The following is a 25,547-nucleotide window of genomic DNA, read 5'->3' as shown; positions in this document are numbered from 1 at the left end:
TTTTTGTCCACTAAGGACCTGTGTGTAATTTCTCTTTATTGACACACAAGGGTTAAGCTTTTTTCTAGCGATCCCAATGCCCAAATAGTAATTTACCATCTAAAATGATCTTTATTACTTCTTTTTCTGAGAGGAGTACCTTTTTCTCTGCTCACTTTTGCTGCTGCTTTTCACCACAAGTTGTAGGTCTATTGCTGCGCAGCATTTCTGCTTTGTGAAAATTCACATCGAAATCTCAGTGACATAAGTCAAACCCATGCTGATAAAAACAAAACAATTGCACTGACTGACATTTGCAAAGCGCTTGCATAAGACGTGCCTTTCCGAATACACTCGATCTCCCTATAAAGTACATTATTGCGAAATATGTCTTGGTGAGATACACACAAACATAATCTGTTGTCTTACATGACCGTTTAGTTAATGGTGGGGAAAAATCTGATGTGTAACATTATATTAGATCCATGCGTTACAGTAGGTGTTAATATAGATCTGTCTCAATGTTAATTAAACATTAAAACAAAAAGACGAAATTACTTGCTGGTCAAAACTGTAGGAGTGACACCTCTTGTGTATTCTGTAGTTTTTGACGTATGCGAACACGGTGACAAATGCAGAAGTGCAGAGGAGGGATCAAAACAAAACACCAGTCTGGAATTAGAAGTACAAAACTAGGATTTGCAAATAAAATAACATGTTGGAGGATTTTGATATAAGACAAGAGTGATTTTCTTTTGCTGTAAACAAAACTTGGTTTTCAAGAGACTAGCATTTTCTCACCAGAGCTAATGCTAAGCCTACGTCCTATATCTGGAACGCCACTCTCTCTCTCTCTCATGAACATGCGTACGACAGTTAGCGGAAACTAGAGATTTATTGATTAAGTTGTTAAATATTTTTCTTAAACACAAATGCATCGATTCACTTCAGAAAGCCTTTATTAACCCCCCGGAGCCAAGTGGAGTACTTTTTATGATGGATGGATGCACTTTATTTTGCTTTAAAATCTGGATCACTACCCACTGCCATTATAAAGCTTGGAAGAACCAAGATATTTTTTAATACCACTCTGATTGTATTTGTCTGAAAGAAGAAAGTCATATACACCTAGGATGGCTTGAGGGAGAGTAAATTTTTGGATAAACTATACCTTTAAGTTTCAATCATGGATTGCGATTGTAATTAGTGGTGCTCGCTAAAACAAGCATCACTATTATTTTTGCTCATACCATGAGAATTAAACTCTCTGGCTCTGTTTTTATTATAAACGCTGGTATCTCAAGTCAAGTGGCTTGTTACTATAATGCTGCATCCCAGTTTGCCTACTTATATTATGCCCTGAAAGTGTGTATTCTTTTAGTGAAGAAATAGTACATATTTTTGAGTGTGTAACAGAAAAGTGCTTTGTCATAATTGTGTTTTAAACAAACCGTTCTGTCACTTACGTACATTTTTGTCACTGTTTAAACTGCCCTGTCAGTCATGTTATCACATTTATGTTCTGTTTAATTTAATTTTCTATGTTATAAAGAAATTATGTAGCACATTGATCTGCTGTGGATCTTTCATCCACATTTGGAGAGTCGTGGTCCTGTTGTGTAGAAGACTGAGACGGAAAAGAAAGAGTTGTTGAACAAAGTCATTATTTTTGTTTTCTTTGCACACAAAAAATATTCTTATAGCTTCATAAAATTACGGTTGAACCACTGATGTCACATGGATTATTTTAACGATGTTCTTACTACCTTTCTGGGCCTTGAACATGGTAAATACGTTTCTGTCTATGCAGGGTCAGAAAGATAAAAATATCTTAATTTGTGTTCTAAAGATGAACAAAGGTTTTACGGGTTTGGAACAACATGAGGGTGAGTATGACCGAACTTTTTTTTTTGGGTGAACTGTCGCTTTAACTGTCACATTATGTCCCCAGTATTTGTAGTTTTTAACACCTTTTGTTCATGGTTGTATTTTAACTGAATACTCATATGCAATGAGTTGTGGGCAATATTAGCCATTAGAGAGTGCAAGAATCTGCATCCTCAAATTTGAACTAGAAACACTTTTGGAGTACACAATTAAGCTTTTTACAAATTGGGACACACTAATTTTAATTTTGCATACTATTTAGGATGGATAATATATGCATAGTATCAATTTTAACCTGGCGGATATTAAAAAGGGCAATGAAAAGTATCCCATATACATGGGCCTCACACTGCTTTTTATTACTTTTTTGGTCTATTTTTTGGAACACGCTGCAACCACATAGCAAACCCCAAGCATTGCGATGTGAGTTTTAGACGGTCACCACTCATGTTTTCTTCTGAATCTAACTTTAAATATGTTTGAATGATCCTAATAATAATATCTGAAATGTTTTTAAATAATTACGTAAATGATTCTAACGGTTATGTTGATAGTAATTTTATACTTTAACTTGTGAGATTAAATGCTGCTTTCTAAACCTTGAGAGACATGATTGTATATCTTGGTCTATAGAATCCATTACTGCTTGTTTTTGTAGGAGCATATGTGCTGTCTAATTTATGTATCCTGGGATGTTTTGTAGAGATGGGTAGAGGATTGTTCCCTCCACCCTAGAATGTACCAAAACCCAGATGTGTTTAAGTGTACGTTCACTTGCAGAACCATTTATGTGATCCAAAACCAATAAGCTACGATTTAACAGCTCAAATGGACATGACAGAATAAAGGGGATTGTAATGTTATGAAGACCATATGCTATGATAATATTGCAAACAGCTGCAATGCACGATCTGCGTTAGATGTGAATTTTCCCATGCTACTTCCAATGTTATGCAATTCACGCTAAATCGGAGCTAGAGGACACTTACCTTAAAATACCCTACTATGACTCATGACTCTTTGATTTAGGGAGGGAGGTCAGAGGTTAAGGTTTTGCATGTTTTGTATTTAGTTTGCTTTGCATTAGTTACAACACAGTAGTTATGGTTCTCACTGTAAGTAATTCTTCATGTTCTTCTGCTTATTCTTGTCATAATGCTGCACATAATGTAGAGGAGATTTCATGAAAAAGCAAAACTAAAATACTGAAAGAACAGTTCACCCTAAAATGAAAATTCTGTTATCATTTACAAACATTTATGTCATCCCAATACTTTTTTCTTTCATGGAACACATAAGGAAACTTTCTGAAAACTGTGTTGCTCTCTCTCATCTATGCAATTAAAATGAATAAGGATTGAAGCATTCAGGCTTCAAAAAGCACCATGTGAACGCACCATTAAAGTATCATAAATGTGATCCATGTGACTATATTCTGGTCTTCTGAAAACCAGATGATTTTTTTTTTTTTTTGTGAGAAACAGACTGAAATTTAAGTTTTTATTTACTGATAACCTTTAATTACTGATAAATGCAACATGTAAAATCAACTTTCTTTCCAAACTTGTAAGAAGAATAACTTGCGATAATAATAATAGTTATTATTATTATATTAAATATTAATATAAAATATTTTTATTTAATATAACAACGGTAATTATTATTATTGTTACTATTAATTGTATTAAATTATTATATATTAATTGTATTAATAATATTAAATAATGATATTCTATTATCATTTTGTTGTGCATATCTACAAACAAGCATAGTATGCATTTTTATCACATTTTAATGTGATAAACATTTTTTTTTCCAAATTGTGCAGCCTTACCTCCAGTAAACCCAGTTGTCAATGATTAATGACTTAATTTCCGTCTGTTTCTCAGGCGTTTCATGTCTAAAACATAGCATACGGACCACCTTTACTATGCTGATGCATTTTTTCCAGCATGTTTTGAACCATTTAATCGCAATTGCACAGAAAAACCAGAGCATGGAAAACACTCTTTAAAATGTCATCTTCAGAATTCTGTGGAAGAATGTTAGTTGGACAGGTTTTGAATGACCTGTTAGTAAATGATGACAGAGTTTTGATTTTTATGTGAACTATTTCTTTAAGAGCAGAAATTCATGCAGGAGAAAGGTAGAACAGACCTTAAATGTCCGTGTGAGAGTAATTTAAAGGACAATTGCAAAACTCCCCATCATTAAAGCATCCTTGTACAAAACACACTTTGCACTGGAACAGCGTAAATCGCTGCCAACGTGTGCCAGGGAAAAATAGACGTCCTGGCTTACACCGGCTCTCTCATTCGCTCGGTTCAAAGGGGATAAGTTGTTGCTTCAATGTGCAAATGTCTTTAGCCTGAAGGACCTGTTATGTTACTGTGGCTGTTTGTTCTTGTTTAGAGGAGAAGTTGTGGTTGGATCTGGCCAAGATGCCTGCATTTAATGTTCCTGATGTTTCTGCCTCTCCCTATGCTTTGTTCCGGGGCCAGTAGAAAAAGAAAAGCTAAGTGGAGAGCGGGCACCTCTGTCATTTTGTAATTTGCACATATAAAGTGTGTTCTAGTCCTGCGTTGTGTCTTTGTGTAGTTTGCGTTTGGCTGCTCCATACAATTTTGTGCAATCTCTATGGCTGCTTAAACATATGCTAATCTTGTCGTAATTATACATTGCTGATTTATGTAATTTTAGTGTTTAGTGCATATATATATATATATATATACATACAAGGATGCACATAAATGGTGTGCAAGCCCAACCAAAATTAAAAAAAAAGGGGGTTGTAAATAAGTTCAAACCGCTCATTTGTACCGACATGATTGACAGCTGTTAATGAACACTCACTGTCTTATGTGGACTAACTATATAACTGTGTAAGATTTCCATTCAAACCGAAAACTGTGACATTTCATTATTTAATTTACTGATGCACTTCACTTAAGCTTTTCACTCAGCAGCGCTAAACCCGGTAGCACACATACTTACTCACCGGCAACCTGCCAAAATAAAAGCTTGCTGATTTTAGGTTTGAATTGATGAAAATTCATATTCATATCCTTCTAAAAAAAAAAGGGAAAAAGTACATATTAGCATTTAATTTTTAGGTTTAATATAAAATAATTGTATTTTTATTTAAAACTTTTATTTTAAAATATAATGGTATTATCACATTTTATTATTTAGTTTATTGTTTTATTTATTTATTTTTTTTAAACTAAAATAAATAAAAGTGCAATAATACAAGCAATACATATTATATTTGTATAATTCTTGAAATAATATGTGACCCTGGACAAAACCATGCATAAAGGTATTTTTTTAAAAATTGAGATTTAATAAGCTTTTCATTGATGTATGGTTTGTTAAGATGGGGGTGCAAAAAAATCTAAATATTGAGAAAATCCCACCTAAATTTGTCCAAATGAAGTTCTTAGAATTCAAAAATTCAAAAATTAAGTTTTAATATATTTACGATAGGAAATTTACAAAATATCATCATGGAACATGATCTTTACTTAATATCCTAATGATTTTTGGCATAAAAGAAAAATCGTTAATTTTGACCCATACAATGTATTTTTGGCTATTGCTACAAATATACCTGTGCTGCTTAAGGCTGGTTTTGTGCTTCAGGGTCAAATATGTATAACTTTTAATAAATGTAAGTGCATTTGTGTGATAGAAAAAAAATCTAATTAGAAAATTCCTTAATAAAAGAATTTTTACAAGTTACAAAAAAACACTGTCACAATTAGAATACACTCAAAAACCTGCACCAACTATTGAACATGCATGTTAATCAATGAATGTACTGATTTTTTTTTTTATTATTATTTACGATCACTCTCAGCGATTAGAGTCTGATTCTGCCTCTTGGTGCACCCCTTCCCTCTCTCCAGCAGATAACAACTAAAGCAATCATGGCCATTACTTGTTGAATGCTTCCCAGTCTGGTAGCAGATGTTAGGGCTAAAGGGGAAAGCATTTAAGGACTTTGATTGATGATTTCGGGTAATGAATCAAGTTTGTAACCAGTTCAGAAAACTGTCAGATGGGCCCCGCTTCCACCGTAAAGCAGTTGAAGAGGAGCACAAAGAGAACGGGGTGCTGGGTCGAGCCGCCGTCCCTCCAGAGGGATTCTGGGAAAACAATTACCGGGCAAATTCAGAGGAGCACATTAACAGGCGGAGCAACCGGGAACAGTGTCCGCCTGTCAGTCTCTCAGGCTGCACAAGAAGCCCGGGGACGGCAGAAGCCCCTTTACGGAACGAGCAACTATGAATTTCGTCTGGGCCGGTTTGCGCACGGTAGTATAATCTATGGTGGGATGACATTTGAAGCAGCTGGAGCTCTGATCTACACTGTTATTTCCATTATAAACTGTGGATGAAGTTGATGCGTCCGCTGTTTTTCGCTTCAAGGTTATGTGTCCTTGGCTGTAGCTCCGGCCTACCTGTTCCTTTCATTTCAATACAAGTAGCTTCAAGTAGATCTGTCTATACTTATTAGTTCTGCCATTCCATTAAAATTGAAGCAATCTGTCAAAGATGTTATGTTCAAAACAGCAACAGTCAATCAAATCCATTCCGCACGGCAACATAAATCATGTACAGTAAATTGCTAACAGCACAGAACAGGAACATTTAATTTCATCCAAAAGGGCCTTGGTGAGTTTGTGTTGTCATAACAAGCGCTTGTTGCCATTAAGGGCTGTTTTGTAGAGATTTAATTTGGTCAATGTGCCGTTCTTGAGGGCTCCTTGAGGTTTATCAGGCATGTTTTGCGCATTAGTTTTGTTTGTCTTCCAGGCCTGTACGCCGGCTCCAGCACGACACACAATGGAGCCCCACTTGAGTTGCTCTCTTCTGGACCTGACCTGCCCCCCAGGCAGCCCCGCCTGGACCGCGACATTGGCAGCCCCCACCATCTCTCCCCGCTGTCTGGCCTCGAGAACAACCGGGAAGGGTGAGTACCTAACCCACCGAGCGTCACATTTACTCCCAGTTTGCTCTAACATACACGCAGGGTGGATGAGATCAATGTAGATGATGTCAGAATGGATGAAGGTTGTCATCACAGTAACATATATCACTGTAGTCATCGTTACACTCATTGGCTCTGTTCCATTGAGTGAGCTGTGACAGAAACCCTGTTATATCTCTTAAAGATATCTCCTTTTGACCAAAATTGGCATTGCATGGATCCTTTGAGGAATAGGCAATCCCACTGTGCATTGCGATATGCTCTGTGAACAATTTTAGAGAAAATGATGATGAAAGGATATACTTTAGTCTAATTAAACAGTAAGTATAGAATGATTCACTTAGTAGTCACTTGTTTCATCCTGAATGAATCACTGCTTTTTAATAAATCAACTGGGTGAATTTGACTCACTCAGATTTGTTTTTCTCTCGAATGAATCATGGGCTGAATTGGGAATACCATTCTGCTGTTTTTGACATAAAAAGTTTAGTACAAATACTAAGTGCTGAATTAAGCCACTGTCGAATGTGTTAAATGAATCAGTTAAGTTAATGATTCATTGATTTACTCTTAAAAATAGTCACTTGTTTCAGTCTGACATGAATAAGTGGTTTTGAACTAATTATTGAGTAAATTACTGATTGACTCACTTATAAAGATTTTCACTTGTTTAATTCCTGAATTAATCTGTTTAAATCATTCACTTGTTTCTCTCTGGAATGAATCAGTGGTTGAATTGAGAATATCATACTAGCATACTACTCTTGCTGTTCTTGACATAAGAAAATTAGTACAAATACTAGGTAGTACGCTGAATTCAGACACTGTTTTTGAAGGAATCAGTTAAATTAATGATTCATTGACTCACTCTTAAAGACTGTAACTTGTTTCAGTCTGGCATGAATGAGTGGTTTTGAACTAATCATTGAGTAAATTATTAAAGGGGTCATCGGATGCTAAGTTCACTTTTACATGTTATTTGAACATTAAAGTGTGTTGGCAGTGTATGTACAAATCTACCCTATAATAATAAAAATCCATGCAGTGGTTTTTAATTAATCTGTAAAAATTTCTAAAATAATATCCTCTTTTTCAAATCGAGCCATTCTCAGATGCCTGTCGTTGTGGTGTCACACCCACAGAGGCCGCTCCCACGATAGTTGATTGACATGAGCATTTTACCTTAAATCAGCTGTCACAGTCCGCCCTCTTTGTTTCGATGCCGGAGCAGGGATGTAAGTTACACAAGTATATCTCCGATTGAGCGACTGAGGTGTTGTGTTGCTGGATGTAATAATGAACATAGTGGTTGTCATTGACTCCTGACATCTGAGCAGCTGAAGATGCAGTAGTTTACATTTGTTTGTGAATGAAATGCGCCTCCTGATCTACATATATCCGTCTATATTCGTGCGAATCATTCATGATCCAGCTTCACTTACAGCAGAAGTGAGTATAAGAGGGTTTTTTAATGAATCTTTGTGATCGCCTTTCCTAATAAAGTGCAAGTTTATCGGCTAAATGCGGCTAAAGTAAACAGGCTCGTCACTCCACAGAGAGAAGAGAGGGGCGGGGTGAGCAGAGCTCATTTGCATTTAAAGCAGCCTCGACCAGAATGAGATGGTTTTTGCAGAGCTGATTTTGGCAAGGTAAAAAGGGTGTTGTTTTACACAACTATTGAGAATTTTTAACCAAAGTATATTATAGACTTTTCATTAAGATCCTAAAGAATCATATCAGCTTGTGGAAAATGGGCATGCGATAACCCCTTTAAGTGACTCACTTGAAGATTTTCACTTATTTAATTCCAGAATGAATCTGTGTTTTTGAATTAATCATTTGAATTATCACGTTTTTTTTCCTTGAATGAATTAGTGGCTGAATTGAGAATAAATAGCATACTTGCATACTAGTGTACTACTGATTTTGCCATAAAAAATACAGCATAGATACTAAGTAGTATGCTGAATTCAGCCTCTGTTTGGAAATGAATCAGTGAAGTTAATGATTCATTGATTCACTCTTAAATGTAGTCACTTGTTTGAGTCTGGACCTAATGAGTGGAACTAATCACTGAGTAACTTAATAACGGACTCACTTATAAAGATTTTCACAGGATTCATTCCTGAAAGAATCTCTGTTTTTAAATGAATTGTTTGAATCGCTCAGGGTCACTTTTGTCTTTAAATGAAACAGTGGCTGAATTCAGAATAGGATACTATCATACTACTCATACTTTGCCCTATGGGCTTTAATTCAAAAACTGTTTTTGATTAATTCCTGAATAAATTGATATTTTGAATAAATGATTAATTGACTTCCTCATAAAGAAACTTTTTCTAGTGTAAATTAATGTCTTGAACTAATTAAGGGAATGATTTATTGACTTGCTCATAAAGACAGTCACTTGTTTCATTTCTGCATGAATCAGTGTGTCAGAATGAATCAGTTGAGTTGATTCATTGACTCACTCGTAAAAAATGTGATTTGTCGCGACCTACTGGTGTAACAAGCAGTCTTAAAAAATACACCTGAATAATAATAACCTTTTTTATTTGTAAAAACCTAATAACTAGGAGAAGCATGTGTGGTTTTTGATGTCATCAAACTGCTGTGGAATAACTAGTCACGTCCAGGATCTTGTTTCTATTGCAGTGCTGCATGGTTTTTCTCATAAAGGGAGATTTTCTTTGGTAATGTGTGCCGTCTAATGTGTTTTTCACTGTGTGTAAGAACCGTATTGATTTAGGGGCCTGGATTTATTTACCATCCAAAGCACCACCGGCAGATTTTTCCCTTGTCCATACAGAGGGTTTGTTTTCATTGTAACACGCTCCTAAAACACACACCCTACGACGCATTTGATGCGTGCGGCTGCGCTCTTCCCTTGCTCTGGCTTCAGTGTGTATTTATCCAACAAATCTAGATTAAACCAATGTCACCCTAACACAACATAAACCAACTCTGTGCTCTTGGCTTTAGTTTGGAGGTGTCAGTGCTGTGTAATTAAAGCAGGGCCGTGTTCCCAAAAAAGATTTTCGAGCGTACCTCTCTGTCCTCAGGCTGTGTTTAGCGCTCTGGAACGCTCAGAGGAGGAATACAATGAAGCCTAATATGTCCCTAACAGGATTGAGGCATGTTTCCCATTAAAAAACCATGATTTCCCTTTGGACCAGCCAAGTCCAGAGCTGCAAATCCAATGTGTCATCAAGATGCACAATGTGCATAGTGACAAACAGAGATGCTGGAAATGAGTAAGGGAAACGGAGAGAAAATCTGTTCTTTTAAAGCCTCAGATTCAAATAGGACTTTTCTGTTCTTTATCAGAGTTAAATGAAAGCAAAAGTGGAGTGTTAAGTAAATGAACTAATTCACCCACATCTGAGAATAGCAACTTATTCAAGAGCTTGTAAACAACATGACTCTACTGAAACAATAATGAGCTGTACAACTCTTTCTCCTTCACTTGTTCTTTTTCTCTTCCTGTTTGCTCAACTGGTAGAGCACCGCTAACAAACCCCAAGATTGTGGGTTTGATTTCCAGGGAGAAAAAAAACATTATTTATTTATTTATTTATTTATTTCTCAGCCTGAAATTTGAATCAAAGTGACTGTAACGTTAGCATAAGCCCATTGGATACGTCAATTTCTAGCTAAATACCCCAACATCTATGAAATGTGCCTAGGCAGCAGTGAGTTGTCATGTTCTTTAAAATCTTTTTGGAAGGTGAGCTGTTTTTCCAGGTCGCAGAAAGAACGCAAAAAAGCTCAAGAAAATTAGCGAGCCATTTTAAAGCTCCACAAACAATTACTGCTACTTGGGAGAGGAATGAGAGCTGAACAAACCAGCTCAGGGGATACGCATGTAACTCTATATGCTTTTGCGCTGAAGGTCACGATGACATATTCAAACGTACTGTTTTTCACTGATGCTAAAGGTTTAAGTCTGCGAAAACGTAAGATTATACACACCCTTCACGCAAAGCATGAAATGAAGGTGGACGCGAACTTTTTTGGAAGTAACGAATATATGTAGCCTAAAACCTAGTAGTTTATCCGCCTAGTCAGCTGAAATATTATAACTTCCCCACAACACAGCGTTAAGAAAATGGCGTCGTCTTGTTTGCGGAAGTCATTAGCGTTGGGGTTCCCAATCAAAAATGTATACGCACATATAGCACGCTTTATGCCATCCACCTAACGCCACATCTCTGCCAGGACCTACAACTAACCAGGTATGAAACGTCTACTTACATTTGAAGATGGAGCATTTTGATTTACATGTTTAAAGCCTAGAGTATACACTTGGCTGCCAAAGTCAACAGCAGCTGCCGCTCTTGTTTTTCCCAAATGGTTTAGCAGGACGTTAAACATTTTGACAAAATTATCTAACTTGCTTGACTCCACTGCTGCAGCCTCTGACCTCATTGCTAAATGTGTTTACCCTGGCTGAAATGGCCCATTTAGACTCCTTTTACTTCGCAAATACAAGTGTCATTTTTTGAAGCTAATATTAAAAAATATCCCAGTGAAAATACATTTAGCGTTGTGTGGAGTTTGAGATGGAGAGAGGCAGAAGTGTTCGGCTTTTGCTCAGAGAAATGTGCTGGAGGGCCGAGGGGCTTAATGGGTGGCATTGGCATCTCAACGGCTTCATTTGCATGTTTTGTAGGTGACAGTTTTACAGTAAAATTAGGAATAGCTGATTTTTGTGTACATTAATGGTAATGAGAAACAGGTGTGTATTAACGAGAGGGTATTAAAAATGTAATATTTTTTATTGGAGTGCGTTTATATTCACTACTGTTCAAAAATTTGTGGCTGGTGAGATGTTTTTGAAAGAAGTCTTTTGTGATTGCCAAAGTAAATTATTACAATTTCAAATAATTTCTATTTTATTTTTGTAAAATGTAATTTATTTCTGTCAAGGCAAAGCTGAATTACTCCAGTCTTCAGTGTGTCACATGATCCTTCATAAATCATTCTCATATGCTTATTTAGTGCTTTTTTTTTTTTTTTTTTTTTTTTTTTTGTGGAAACCATGATACACTACCATTCAAATGTTTAGGTTAAGCAATATTAAAAAAGAAAGAAAGAAAAGAAAAAAAGAAAAATTAACAATTTATCAATAAATATTCAAATTAATGCACTTCCACCCCCTTCATTCTATCCATCAAAGAATACTGAAAAATGTATCATGGTTCTCATGAAAATATAATAAACAAATACGTAGCAAAAGCTGTTTGTGACAATGATAAAAAGAACAAATATTAATAATTAAGCACCAATAATAATTGATAATACTTAAGCATTAAATTAGCATTTTAAAATGATTTCTGAAAGGTCATGTGACACTGAAGACTGGAGTAATGACTGCTGAAAATTCAGCTTTGTCATCACAGAAATAAATTACATTTTATAATATATTTAAATGTATAACAGTTGATTATAATATCACACAATGCTACAGTTTTTACTGTATTTTTATTAAATAAATGGTAAGCATAAGGGACCATTCCTTCAAAAACAAACAAACAAAAAAAACATTAGTTACTCTAAACTGCATTTATTTGATCCAAAATACAACAAAAACAGTAATATTGTGAAATATTTCTACTTTTTTAAAATAACTGCTTTCTGTTTGAATATATTTTAAAATGCAATTTATTCCTGTGATCAAAGCAAAATTTTCAAATTCAAGATTTGAATTTGAAAATTTTGCTTTGATCACAGGAATAAATTGCATTTTTAAATATATTCAAACAGAAAGCAGTTATTTTAAAAACTTCAGTCAGCATCACATGGTCCTTCAGAAATCATTTTAATAGGCTGATTTGCTGTTCAAGAAACATTTTCATATCATTATTATTATCAGTACATTTTTTCAGGATTCTTTGATAAATAGAAAGATAGAAAGGTTGGGGGGGCGGGGATAATTAATTATAGAAATACTTTTATTTAGCAAGGATGCTTCAAAAGTGAAGATAAAGACATTTTTAATGTTACAAAATATTTCTATTTCAGATAAATGCTGTTCTTCAGAACTTTCTATCCATGAAAGAAACTTGAAAAAAATCTTTTTTTTTTTTTGAGCAGCAAATCAGAATATTAGAATGATTTCTCAAGGATCATGTGACTGGAGTAATAATGTTAAAAATTCACCTTCGGAATCACAGGAATAAATTACATTTTAAAATATATTCAAATAGAAAACAGTTATGTAGTGAAAATATTTCAACATTTTACTGTTTTTGCTGTACTTTGGATCAAATAAATGCAGGCTTGGTGGTCGGAAGAAACTTTTTTTCTTTTTTTTTTAATTTTTCTCATTAAAAAACTTTTGACTGGTAGTGTGTGTATGTGTCTGTAAATATATATATATATATATATATATATATTAATTTACATATATATATACTCTATAGTCTAAAACACTGACTAGTGTCATAAAATATTGTCAAAAAGACTCAAATTCCTTGATCTTAAGTTCATTTCAGCAGGTTTCACTATCGCCCCCTGATCTAAACAGTAGCTGCACTGATACACTGTATCTTAAGCTAATTTCCCCGCTTGACTGCACATTGAGCGTTTGAGCACTTCAGCTTTTGAGTGTTTAGAAGTGAGCAATAGGCTTGGATCAGTAAGGGCCTGATCTCTCACGAGTGGCTTTAGTTTGCTAACCAGAACCAGAAAGGTTCCCACCGACCCGTGCCAAGTCAGCGGCCACTTCGTTCTTCAATCAGAAAAGCTTAACGTGAGGTACAGGGGATATCCACGCTCTCTCATACATGCCGTCTCCCAGTGGAACACAACCTGACAGGTGAGACAAGACAAACTGGGAACAGAGCACTCATCTTCATGAATCTTCATTCAAAAAGGATGTGGAGGAAAAAAAAAAACTCCATCTTGATCTATTTTGTCTCCAGCCGACTCCTAGAGGATTTGTGTCTGTTTGAGCATAAGGATTGCCTCGCCTCTGAAAGCAGCACCTCTGTTGCACGATTTGTAAGGTCTTTGACCCCTCTAACAGGGATTAAACTGGAACGTGACACTACGGAGTTTGAAAACGACAGCGCTTTTCGTGAAGCTCGCAGCCTGCATTTAATAACACTATTATTCCATCATCCAAAATGTAACTTTGCAATGTGTGTCAGCAGTGTAAACTTAACTTCAAACCCCCAATGGTTTGTTCACATAAACATGATTTTTTTTCGTTTTCTTTTTTGTGGTCAAAGTTGCTATGTCCCATTTAGACTATCGTTCTTTGATCCTTTTAGTGGTTACTTTCTGAGCCAGACGTATTGTAAAGTATATGTTCTTTAACATGGAGCACGTCTAGTGAATCATATTCAGAAGAGTCACGTTCATTGAATCACGTCTGCTGTGCTGAGTAAGGACTTACTCATGTCAACTGAGCGATGCTCTGGGATATTCATACAAGTTTCCATGGAGTCACATTCACTGAATCACAGTCAGCATTAAGCACTTTGCCTTTATTACTCAATCTGCTACTTTGAAGAAACACCATTTGTAAACACTTTGTTCACAAGCAAACTATTAAGGGTTAGGTCATCATGCTTTGAAGTTACTGTGAAGTCGACTCACTGCCTTTTTTTAGATAGTGGACCAAAGTTTCCTAAACCATCACTCTTAACTCAAAACATCCAATTCAGAAGCTCCGCAACAAATCTGTGATAAATACAATTTTGCATTGCAGAAATCCCCATCTTGCTAGTTCTGAGTGGAGGTTGTGGTTATAAATTGTTGAATTACTGCCGCTGTGATCAATAGACAACTTGAATCTTATTTTAATTATTTTTTTAAATTCTTTGGTTTTTTTTACATTTTATTTTACATTTTTTGACAGGCTATCTGACCAATGCCGAATCTGCTATTTTATCCAACAACGCTTAAACTGAGGTGCTACAGCGATCTGTCACGACACATTGAATGTATTTTTCACCTTGTGAGAACATGATGTGTGGTGTGAGAGTGCCATGGCTTGTCGGACATAGCAGCATTAACTAAGGGGACGCGTCTTTGCGAAGGGTCAGTTGCATGGAAACTTATGGAAACCTGTTTCCGCCATTGAATATAAAGTATTTTTTTCTCAGAATTGCGTGGTGTAAATTCGCAGTTGTGAGTTATAAAGTCAGTATTGTGTGATGTAAACTTGTAATTGCGAGAAAAAACTTGGATTTATAAGAGTTTATATCTCGCAATTCTGACTTCATAACATGCATTTGCAAGTTTATATCATAATTCTGAGAAATAAAGTGAAAGATATAAAATCACAATTCTGACTTTTTTCCCTCAGAATTGCAAGTTTTCATCTTGCAATTCTGACTTTACAACATGCAATTGCGTGTTTATATCATAATTCTGAGGAAAACAAAAGAAAGATATAAAATCACAATTTTGACTTGTTTTCCTCAGAATTGCAAGATATAAACCCAGAATTGCGAGACACAAACTTGGATTTGCGAGAAGTCAGAATTGCAAGTTTTTATCTCTCAATTCTGACTTTATTTCTCACAATTGTGATTTATATCATGCAGTTCTGACTTTATAACTCGCAATTGCGAGTTTGTATTACGCAATTCTGAGGAAAAACGTCAGTATTGTGTGATATAAACTCACAATTGTGAGGACAAAAGCTCAGAATTCTAATATTTAAACTCGCAATTCTGAGTAATAAAGTCCAAATTGCGAGATATAAACTCACAATTGTGACTTTTTTTTTCTCAGAGTTGCGAGTTTATATCTTGCAGTTCTGACTTTTCGAGCTCTTTCTAACTCAATTGTGAGTTCATGTGCAATTCTGAGGAAAAACATCAGAATTGTAAGATGTAAACTCTCAGTTGTGAGATAAAAAAAAAGTCGGAATTGTGTTTATTCTGTGGTGGAAATGGGCTTCCAAAGAAACTGGCATGTTTGTGCTTCAAGTAATATAAATTATTTAAATATGCCTATCATAGCACTAAGCCAGTAAATAAGCAGACATGCGAATTAAAATGTCATTAAAAAAATAAAAAAGAATTAAAAAATCATTCTCATATCCTGTTTTGGTGCTCAAGAAACATTTCTTTTCACAATCAAGCAGTGCTGCTTAATATTTTTTGTGGAAACCGTGATACTTTTTTTCCCAGGATTCTTGGATGAATAGAAAGTTCAAAAGAAGAGCATTTATTTGAAACAGAAATGTTTTATAACAATATAAAAGTCTTCCAGCATCAGTTGTACTTTTCTTTCCTTATTTAGATCCGTTGTGAGGTCGACTTAAGTGTCATACTTGAGCGAGCCAAATGCTTTTCTATCACTTTTGAAGATTAGCTGAACATGAACTTTCGGATGATCCGTAGGTCAGCGGCCATACAAAGCTCTTATGACGTGAGAGACGAGCTCTATAGTCATGAAAAAGAGCCTGCGAAGGTGAAAGCAGATGATCAGTGAAGGTAAATACCGAAGGGAGAGATTAATCTTGCATATGAAAGATTCCCCTCATTCCTGGAGCCTTAGCGAGCAGCAGCTGGCAGTGATTATAGCATGATTCACTTTAGCTGCACATAGAGGCTGCTTGTAAAAATATGAACAGTATAACTGTTTCCTGAGCTTGTGCTGACAGCAGCTCCCAGGGGAAACGCTGCCGCCGTGCTCTCCGCAGAAACACATGGCCGCACGTCAGATCACAGTCAGCGACTAGATCCGAACAGCTTTCCTGCATACGAACACAAGCTAGCCCGCTAACACTAATTCCTAAACGTATATTCGCTGCATGCCTTGTGAAATATGTTAGTGTAGCTTTTGAGGACATGACTGTTTGAGAAGAGCCCTATGACTCATGGGGTTACATCCGAGCACAGTAAAAAAAAAAAAAATTGTGGATATTTTTTAAGCACTTGTGATGAAACTGAGTCCTTGGAATGTGTATTTGGCTAACAGTGAAAAACGACATAATGGTCTAACAGATGTAACAGCCAAGGAAGTCCTTATCAGATTCTGGGCAAATGAACGATGGGAAATTTCACTCCCACACAAGGCCTGAAACATAAATAAAAAAGAATGATCAGCTCATTGGAGTCCAAATTTTACATTAGCGCTTCGCTAGGTCTTAACTCTGTGGATGATAGTACAAAAGGCAATTTAAATGCAATTTATAATGTGTCTGTTTAAATGTATATGCTCTAAAGGTGAAGCCAGTAATTTTCTTTTGTTTAAAAAAACACTAATGTGTTTATGTAGTTAGTTATTTTTTAGTTTGTATGACACATTGAAAGGCCTGTGTCTTTTCTTTTAAAATAGGCAGTATTACTTTAGTTGATATCAAAGCAGTGAACAAACATTTGCTGCTTGCTGGCGCGTTGATATTAGGGGGAGAGACAAAAAGTTTTTGCTTCATTTTTACAGACAAGACTGTAAATAATAATGTGTACAATACCATTCAAAAATTTTCAGCAGCCATTACTCCAGTCATTAACCTTCATCAGTCATTGATATGCTGGTTTGGTCAGATGCTTAAAGGGATATTTCACCCAAAAATGGAAATTACCATCACCCTCAAGCAATCCTAGGTGTATATAGGTGTATACGACTTTATTCTTTCAGACGAATACAATCAGAGTTACTTTAGATTTTGAAGTCTAAAAAAGTGTGTTCATCCATCATAAAAATTGCTCCACACAGCTCTGGGGGGGGTCAATAAAGGCCTTTTGAAGTGAATCAAAGCATTTGTGTAAGAAAAATATCCATATTTAAAACTTTATAAACAGTAATTTCTAGCTTTCTCTAACTGTCATGCGTGTGTACGTGAGAGAGTGGCGTTCCTGCGGATGATGCTGGACATGTGGTGACTAATGCGGATATGAAGAGGAGAGAGAGCAAAACAAAACACCGCTCACAAATTAGAAGTACAAAACAAGGATTTGTTAAGAAAAATGATGGAGGATTTTGATATAAGCCAGACTGAGACTGGTTTTCCTTTCTAAAGAAAGAAAATTTTGTTTTCTTTGCTCCTGTAAACAAAATGTGGGTCCCACGTACAACAGTTAGCGGGAGCTAGAGATTATGGTTTATAAAGTTTTAAATATGGATATTATTCTTAGACAAATGCTTTGATTCACTTCAGAAGGCCTTTATTAACCCACCCGTGTGGAGCACTTCTTTATGATGGATGGATGCACTTTATTGGGCTGTTGAATATCAATAAAGCTTGGAAGAACCAGAACATTTTTTGATGTAACTCCAATCGTATTTGTCTGAAAGAAGAAAGTCATATGCACCTAGGATGGCTTGAGGAGCTATGCCTCTAAGAAACGTTTCTCATTATCATCAATGATGACAACAGTTGTGCTGTTTAATAGGGGTGGGGAGAAAAAAAAATGTAAATGTTAATCGCGATTCAGTCTTCTAGCAATTCGCATCGATTCTTCCACAGCCCAGTAGTGGGTCGTGACCCTTTGGTTGGGGACCTCTGCTTTATAGTACAGTTAGTAGTATTACAATACCAGGAAGGAAGATCAGGTTGTTGATGTTTGCCTGCCATTCTCGCTCTGTCTGCACAGCGTTTGTGAACGCGCTGATGACGTATGCTGTCTGCGCAAATAAGGTGCGCAGAGGTATGCAAATACATATGTTGACAGGCAGGTAGGACAGCCTATCGTAATGTTCGGACCGAACATTTTGATTGGATGAACATTTTTTGGTCCTACGGCTTCCACAGAATATATACATTTAAATACATTCAGACCACTTAACTTAATGATTGCTATTGGGATGTGAAGAGACTTTCAACCGACATAACAAAAAATGTTTCTTAAAACAATCACCTATTGCACCTTTAAAGTACAAAATATGTATTTTACTTACCACATAAACAGAGTAAGAAGAGATGACTGATAGGACAATGGCGAATGATTTGCAGATCCTAAGCACCACTAAACATCTAATCTTGTAGAAGGTGAGGTAAGTAGGACTTCTGCCGCACGGTGTGATTGCGAATCTCGAAAGCGAAAGTAAAAAGCGAACGTGGATTCAAAAGCGATTTCAATGCCCCACATATTAATAACAGTATAATTACCCAGTGATATAATTTTGAGAGAAAACATCAAAATATATATTTTTTCCTTCCATCTGGTAGTTAGGGGTTTCGTAGTACACCTCATTCCCTCTCTAAACATGGTATGATCGGATTCCGATACATCCCTAATAGGAAGTGTAAAATATTTTTGATTTATTAGGAAGTTAATGGTTAATAGGAAACACTGATTTCTTGTGTCAGGACTACCCATAATGTTGTTGTTGTTGTTGTTTTTAAATACATGTGCGCACAAAAAACGTGATGGAAAAATTGTGAATCGTGATTAAAATTCGAAAAATCATAAATCAATTTTAAATCGAATCGTGATGCCAAGAATCGATATAGATCATGATGTACAACATGATTCCCACCACTACTGTTTACTATTTTTATGAGAACTGATACATTTTAAGATTTATTTTCTTTTTTTGTAACAGTCTTTACTGTCGCTTTTGTACATTTATTGTGTAATTACTCATTAAAAGTATTAATTTCTTTTAAAAAATCGTGATGACTAAAACTTTGTAATGGTAGTGTTTAATGAATTTTCTCAGTATTTAGGAGCAGACTAGCATATACAGTAGTGTTGTATACCATATTGTAACTTTTAAGAGCCGTGGAAAAAGCCACAAACACTAATATATATTCCATGAGGTCTTTTAAGTACTAAAGTGAACATTAGTGTGTGAACATTATCAAGAGTAAACAATCAGTAAAGTGCCTTTGTTCATTTCCTCTGTCCTTCCATATCTTACATTATAGCAGTATATGTCCTCATAGTATCTCTCCACAACTACATCGTGACAAGCATCTGTTTGTCATACTTCTGTTTAAACAGGCTTTTTTTTTTTTTTTTTTTTTTTTGAGTTTGTTTTTGTTCTCTGTTCATTTTTGAAATTCAGAATATGACTCTTTGATGTGTGCACTAAAGGCAGAGAGCCTTGACTTAGGGGGCAGGAACGACTTCACAGGGCCGATGGGTTGGCACTGCGAGTCTCGCTGGAACTTGGTTTTGCATATTTGAAGACTTGCTTGTGACAGCTGCATCTAATGGCACTAACAAAGCCTTTATTTGTTCCATTGTGTGCAAGCATGAGCAAGCTATCATAACTTCCCCAAAGCCATCACAGTGTACAGTAAGTCAGGGGCATGTTATGTATAAGTGGCATCTGGAGTGAAGAATGGGCTTGTACTCAATCAAAACCAGGCTCATGACTTTCCATTATAACAAGAATTGGAAAATGATGAAGCATGTTAGAGTAAATAAAAAATAAATGAATAAAATAAATAAATAATGTTTCACTTTAGGCTATGTGACTCTTTTTCTGAGGTAATCCTCTCAGCTCTTTCTCAGGGTTAAAGGATGGGGTGAGGCTATAAAGTTACTATATTCACAGGACTCACATAATACAAATTATACACTCTATATGAAATTTTATAGCATTTTTTTTTTGGCCTGCTTATCTTCCACCATTAATTTTAATAGTTAACATTCACTTTCTCTCTTTCAGGTTATCTGGAGCTTTGCTGTCTCCAGGGATCAGTCTGCTGAAGGCCACTACGTCTCCTCCACCAACACTAGAGAAGCAACAGAACTCTTCTTCCAGCCAGCAACACCTCCACACTCACCATAAACCCTACACCGCCTTCCACAACCTACCTTCAAGTGAGGGTACGAGACGACCTGTTTGTTTGCTCTGATTTTATTGGGTGGTAGTCTTCACACGCATTAAAAGTCTAGCACTTCCTTTAGGCTGTTTTAAAACTGCACAGTAAAAAAAATTACAAATATGATTGGAGTACAAGAAAATACTGAGTCTTTCTACTTCAAAACTTCAAATGGTATTCTTTTTTTTGTAATTATTTGTGAAATTTACTAGCAATTTCTGAGAGTATTCTACACCAGTTTCATAATTGAACAATGTATCAATTGATACATATTTATATGACCAAAAAGTAGGTGAAATTCTGAGACCTTGATAACAGTATAGCAGACTAACATAAAATGCATAAAAATGACAGTCAGCACTCTATATCTCCCAATAATGTCTTAGTAAGAAATTTATTTTTTTAATTAAAGCTCTCTAGTTTTGTAGGGGCACATGCAATACAATGACGACTGAGAGATGGACAAATAAATGTTCCTCAAAAGTCTCATGTATCATATTTTTACTCACATTTTAGCATGATTTGTCTTATTCATCTTGAAATATTGATAACTATAAAAGTAATTCTTACGTTTACTTCATAATAATCAGTAAAGATTTCACAGCTGAAAGGTATGAGCACCATAATCTGAAGACGGATGTTTTCAGAATTATACTAAAAGGCCTTTTATTTGTCTACAACAGGGTTTTATTTTCTGCAAAGTATTGATCATGTTAATAATTTAGAGGCTATAGAAGTTCTATAATCAAATATCAAATGTATAAAATATGATGCGTTAGGCTTTATAGGGTGAAAATGTGCACAGATAAATTGTTTATAATAAACATTTTAGTTTTCCATTAAAAGGACTTGATTTTGATTTTATAATAAGGCAGCTTTAAAGGATTAGTTCACTTCCAGAATAAAAATTTCCTGATAATTTACTCACCTCCATGTCATCCAAGATGTTCATGTCTTTCTTTCTTCAGTCGAAAAGAAATGAAGGTTTTTGAGGAAAACATTCCAGGTTTTTTCTTCATATAGTGGATTTCAATGGGGACCAGTGGGTTGAAGGTCCAAATTGCAGTTTCAAAGCAGCTTCAAAGGGCTCTACACGATCCCAGCCGAGGAATAAGGGTCTAGCGAAATCTGTCATTTTCTAAAAAAAAAAATAAAATAAAAATGTATATACTTTTTACCCAACAATGCTCATCTTGCACTAGCTCTGCATTGCAAGTCTATGTCTTCACGCATTATGTAATCATGTTGGAAAAGTCATGCGTGGTTAGTTCTTCAACTGTGTACTCGGGTTCAGAAAGGTAGGATAGGGCGAAAAACTCCATCTTATTTTCTCCTCCAGCTTCAAAATGGTCTGACATGATTGGGTCGGTACTTTCCGCCTCCATCATGCATGAACTTTCCAGCGTGACTATGTAATGCATAAGGTCGAGCTAGTGCTTTAGGTTAAAATTATATTATTTAATTTTTTTAAGAAAATGACTGTCGTTTTGCTAGATCAGACCCTTATTTCTCAGCTGGGATCATGTAGAGCCCTTTGAAGCTGCATTCAAACTGCAATTTGGACCTTCAACCCATTGGCCATCATATGGAGAAAAATCCTAGACTGTTTTTCCTCAAAAATCTTATTTTCTTTTTGACTGAAGAAAGAAAGACATGAACATCTTGGATGACATGGGGCTGAGTAAATTATCAGGATTCTTTTTTTTTTCTGGAAGTGAACTAATCCTTTAATATTAATGATTTCCTGAGCAAGTCCAATCTCACAGCGCCCATCGCCTGCCTTTACTGGTGACCTATTGGAGTATACCCATTTAAAAATCTCAGCACATGAGTGTTTCGTGTCAGAGTGTCCCATCAGTATGAGAACTGGCGTAGCCTCTGCAGTGCTGTGTGCGTTAGCCAGAACATGTGGGCTGAAAAAAATGCCTGGAACCACAAGAGGAAGCCTTTTGCTCTAAAACCACCTAGTCCTAGTCCAAAACAGCTAAGCTGTCTGTCAAAAGAACTGCTGTGAAAGAGAAATGCTCAACTTCCCTGTCAGTACACAGATGTACATGTGTGTACCACCTCAAATCCAAGACCCCCATCTGAGAGAGACTACTCGTTTAACACTTCTGGAAGCAAACCCGGAGAAACAGGGGAATAGTCCAAAAATAGAAATACAACCAGGAATGCAGACTTTCTGTGGTTTTTGCTGTTGCTAAAGAGCTATTTTAAGATTTGAACATATAGAAAAAAGCCACATTTGAATGCCATTTTATTCTGATGTTTTATTTTGTGTTTGGGTATGTGTGCACAGATTACCGTGGCAACTTCCAGAGCTGTTTCCATTTTGGTGACGGCTACAGAATGGACCAGTCCATTAGCGGCCATCAACCTGAGTCCCACAGCTTCAACACAAACCCACACAATGGCTTCCACATGAGCTGTTCCACCAGCACCTCTTCCACAGGTACACAAATACCCTTCTTAAAGGGATAGTTTAGCCAAAAATGAAAACTGACATTAATTACTCACCCTCATGTCGTTCCAAACCCGCATCTTTGTTCATCTTCAGAACACAAATTAAGATATTTTTGATGAAGTCCAACAGCTTTTATGATCCTCCATAGACAGCAATGCAACTGAGACTGTTCCAGGCCCAGAAAGGTAGTAAGGACATTGTTAAAATAGTCTGTGTGCCCAACTGTAATGTTATGAAGCTACAAGAATATTTTTTGTGTGCAGGGTCAGAAAGCTCTTACATATAACCAAAAATATCTTAATTTGTGTTCCGAAGATAAACAAAGGTCTTGCGGGTTTGGAACGACATGAGGTTGAGTAATTAATGACAGAATTTATTTTCGGGTGAACTATCCCTTTAAAGATCAGTCACATAAGTCAAATTTTGGTATAATTACTTTGGCAAAGATAATTGTCTAATTTCAGTAGTGTAGCGTTGTATGTAGCACAGCTCACAATTAAGTCACTTTTAAACCCAGCAGATTTCTGTTGGTCAATACTGCGATTTTGACCAGATCATTTGTGACCAGCCTAAACCTTTTGTGAAATCTGCATGAGGAAATCTTTTTGGTTCAAAGCTCTGCTTTTGACATTAAAGCACAATATCAGAGTTTGATTCATTTTTTTCCAAACTCAGTTTCATTTTTGTATTGGCACTAAAATAATGTCTATTTCTTTAAAACAAAAATAATCTATTGCAGAACCAAAAATTAAAACCAGCGATGCTTACTTCACAAAGCTGTTTTTAGCCATCAATACTTTTGCCCTGACATGCAATTTTGTGGATTGAGAAAATTCACAAAAATTCGTCAAATAACTGTAAATGTGACTAAACCTTTACCTCTACATATCCTTTTATTATTGATATTGTTAGATGTCATTACACATTAGGGCAAGTTTACATACGCCTTGCGGAACCTGCAAAATGTTCATTAATTTACCAAAATAAGAGAAATCATAAAAAAAAAAAATGCATGTTGTTTTTTTATGTAGTACTGACCTGAATAAGACGTTTCACATAAAAGACGTGTACATATAGTCCACAAGAAAAAAAAAATTATAAAAATGACCCTGTTCAAAAGTTTTCATACACTTGATTCTTAATACTGTGTTGTTACTTGAATGATCCACAGCTGTGTTTTTAGGTTTAGTGATAGTTGTGTATGAGTCCCTTGTTTGTCCTGGACAGTTAAACTGCCTGCTGTTCTTCAGAAAAATCCTTCAGGTCACACAATTTTTTTTTTTTTAAATTCAACTATTATTTTCTCTTGTGGACTATATGTAAACATCTTTCATGTGAAATATCTTATTCAGGTCAGTACTACATTAAAAAAAAAAAAATTACATGCATTTTGTATGTCCCCTTTATTTTGGTAACACAATATTTTGAAAATTCTACAAAGTAAACTTTTGACCTCAACTGTAATTATGAGCTAACAGGACATTTTTTGCACATTCTTAATAGAATTCTAACATATTTTTCTTTTTCATAATGCAAAGGTTTCAGCTTGGTACCAGACATCATAGGATCAGGCTGCCAGTTCTCACCGGGCACAGAGGAGAGCGTTTTCTTTCAGGTGGGCGGCTTCGATCGTGGCTTGAGCCAAATGTCGTCAGTGTACACAGAGACATAGGACCAGCTTACCTTGTCAGCCATCAATACAATTGTCGTCTTTCAGACCAAAATGTTCTTTTCACCTCTGCAGTTTCAACTTGTCAATTCAACTTTTTAAAAAAAAAATCCCTAAAATGCATGATTACATCACCTCATTGGACTGAAATATCTGTTTTGTTGACTAAGCAAAAAGCTGCTATTCCACAACAAATGAAGGTTAAATGAAGAGGGTTTTGTGTTGGGGGGTGTTTATTTGTGGATGTTATGAAATTGTGCTTTTTTCTCAGTGATTTGAAAGATATGTTTCAAGTCTCATGAGATACTCCCTTGTCGTCATCACGGCATCACTAGCCTTAATAAATCCAGCTGGTCAGCTCAGATCCTGTTGTGACTTTGGAACAGTTTGATAGAAACTTCAGAACCACCGCAGCTCATCAGTGATGAGTTCCACATTTCCCTCTCAGAGCTCTTTTTTTGAATTTGTTGGCTGTTGTGTTGGAAACAATTATTTAGTGTTGCTGTGTTTTGTCAGTGAATGTTTGCAAATGTTTGTATTGCTTTGTCATTTGGTTGTCATCATCCCAGATAAACAGAGTTCTTTATTTTGTAATGGTTGATGGCTTTAATATCTACCACACTTTCAACATATGTATAAAATGTACAGTTTGTTTAATATTAATAATTATGTCAATCTCTGAATCTCTGAAAATAAATGACTCTTGAATATTGCAGTCTAACGCTCATCATTGTATGTTTTAGATGTGGTAATTATGTTGACTGTTTAACTAAATAAATATGGTGTTACTCAGACTCAAATATCATTAAATT

At 35.7% G+C, this 25,547-nt stretch overlaps 1 protein-coding gene across 1 annotated transcript in view; it reads left to right on the top strand.

The window, feature by feature from the left end:
- Positions 1–24,854, top strand: part of LOC127169522 (zinc finger protein GLIS1) — a 95,166-nt gene extending 70,312 nt beyond the window's left edge. Inside the window, exons 9-12 of the mRNA XM_051116970.1 lie at positions 6,684–6,840; positions 20,446–20,606; positions 22,902–23,054; positions 24,605–24,854. Of these exons, the coding sequence (XP_050972927.1) occupies positions 6,684–6,840; positions 20,446–20,606; positions 22,902–23,054; positions 24,605–24,738 (605 nt within the window). The 3' untranslated portion in view covers positions 24,739–24,854. The remainder of the gene's footprint in view (positions 1–6,683; positions 6,841–20,445; positions 20,607–22,901; positions 23,055–24,604) is intronic.
- Positions 24,855–25,547: the final 693 nt, after the last annotated feature.

The sequence above is a fragment of the Labeo rohita genome, chromosome 8 (genome assembly GCF_022985175.1).
Source record: "Labeo rohita strain BAU-BD-2019 chromosome 8, IGBB_LRoh.1.0, whole genome shotgun sequence".
NCBI classification, from domain to species: domain Eukaryota; kingdom Metazoa; phylum Chordata; class Actinopteri; order Cypriniformes; family Cyprinidae; genus Labeo; species Labeo rohita.
Note: the sequence above shows the minus strand (reverse complement) of the source record. Positions and strands in the feature narration are given on the sequence as shown.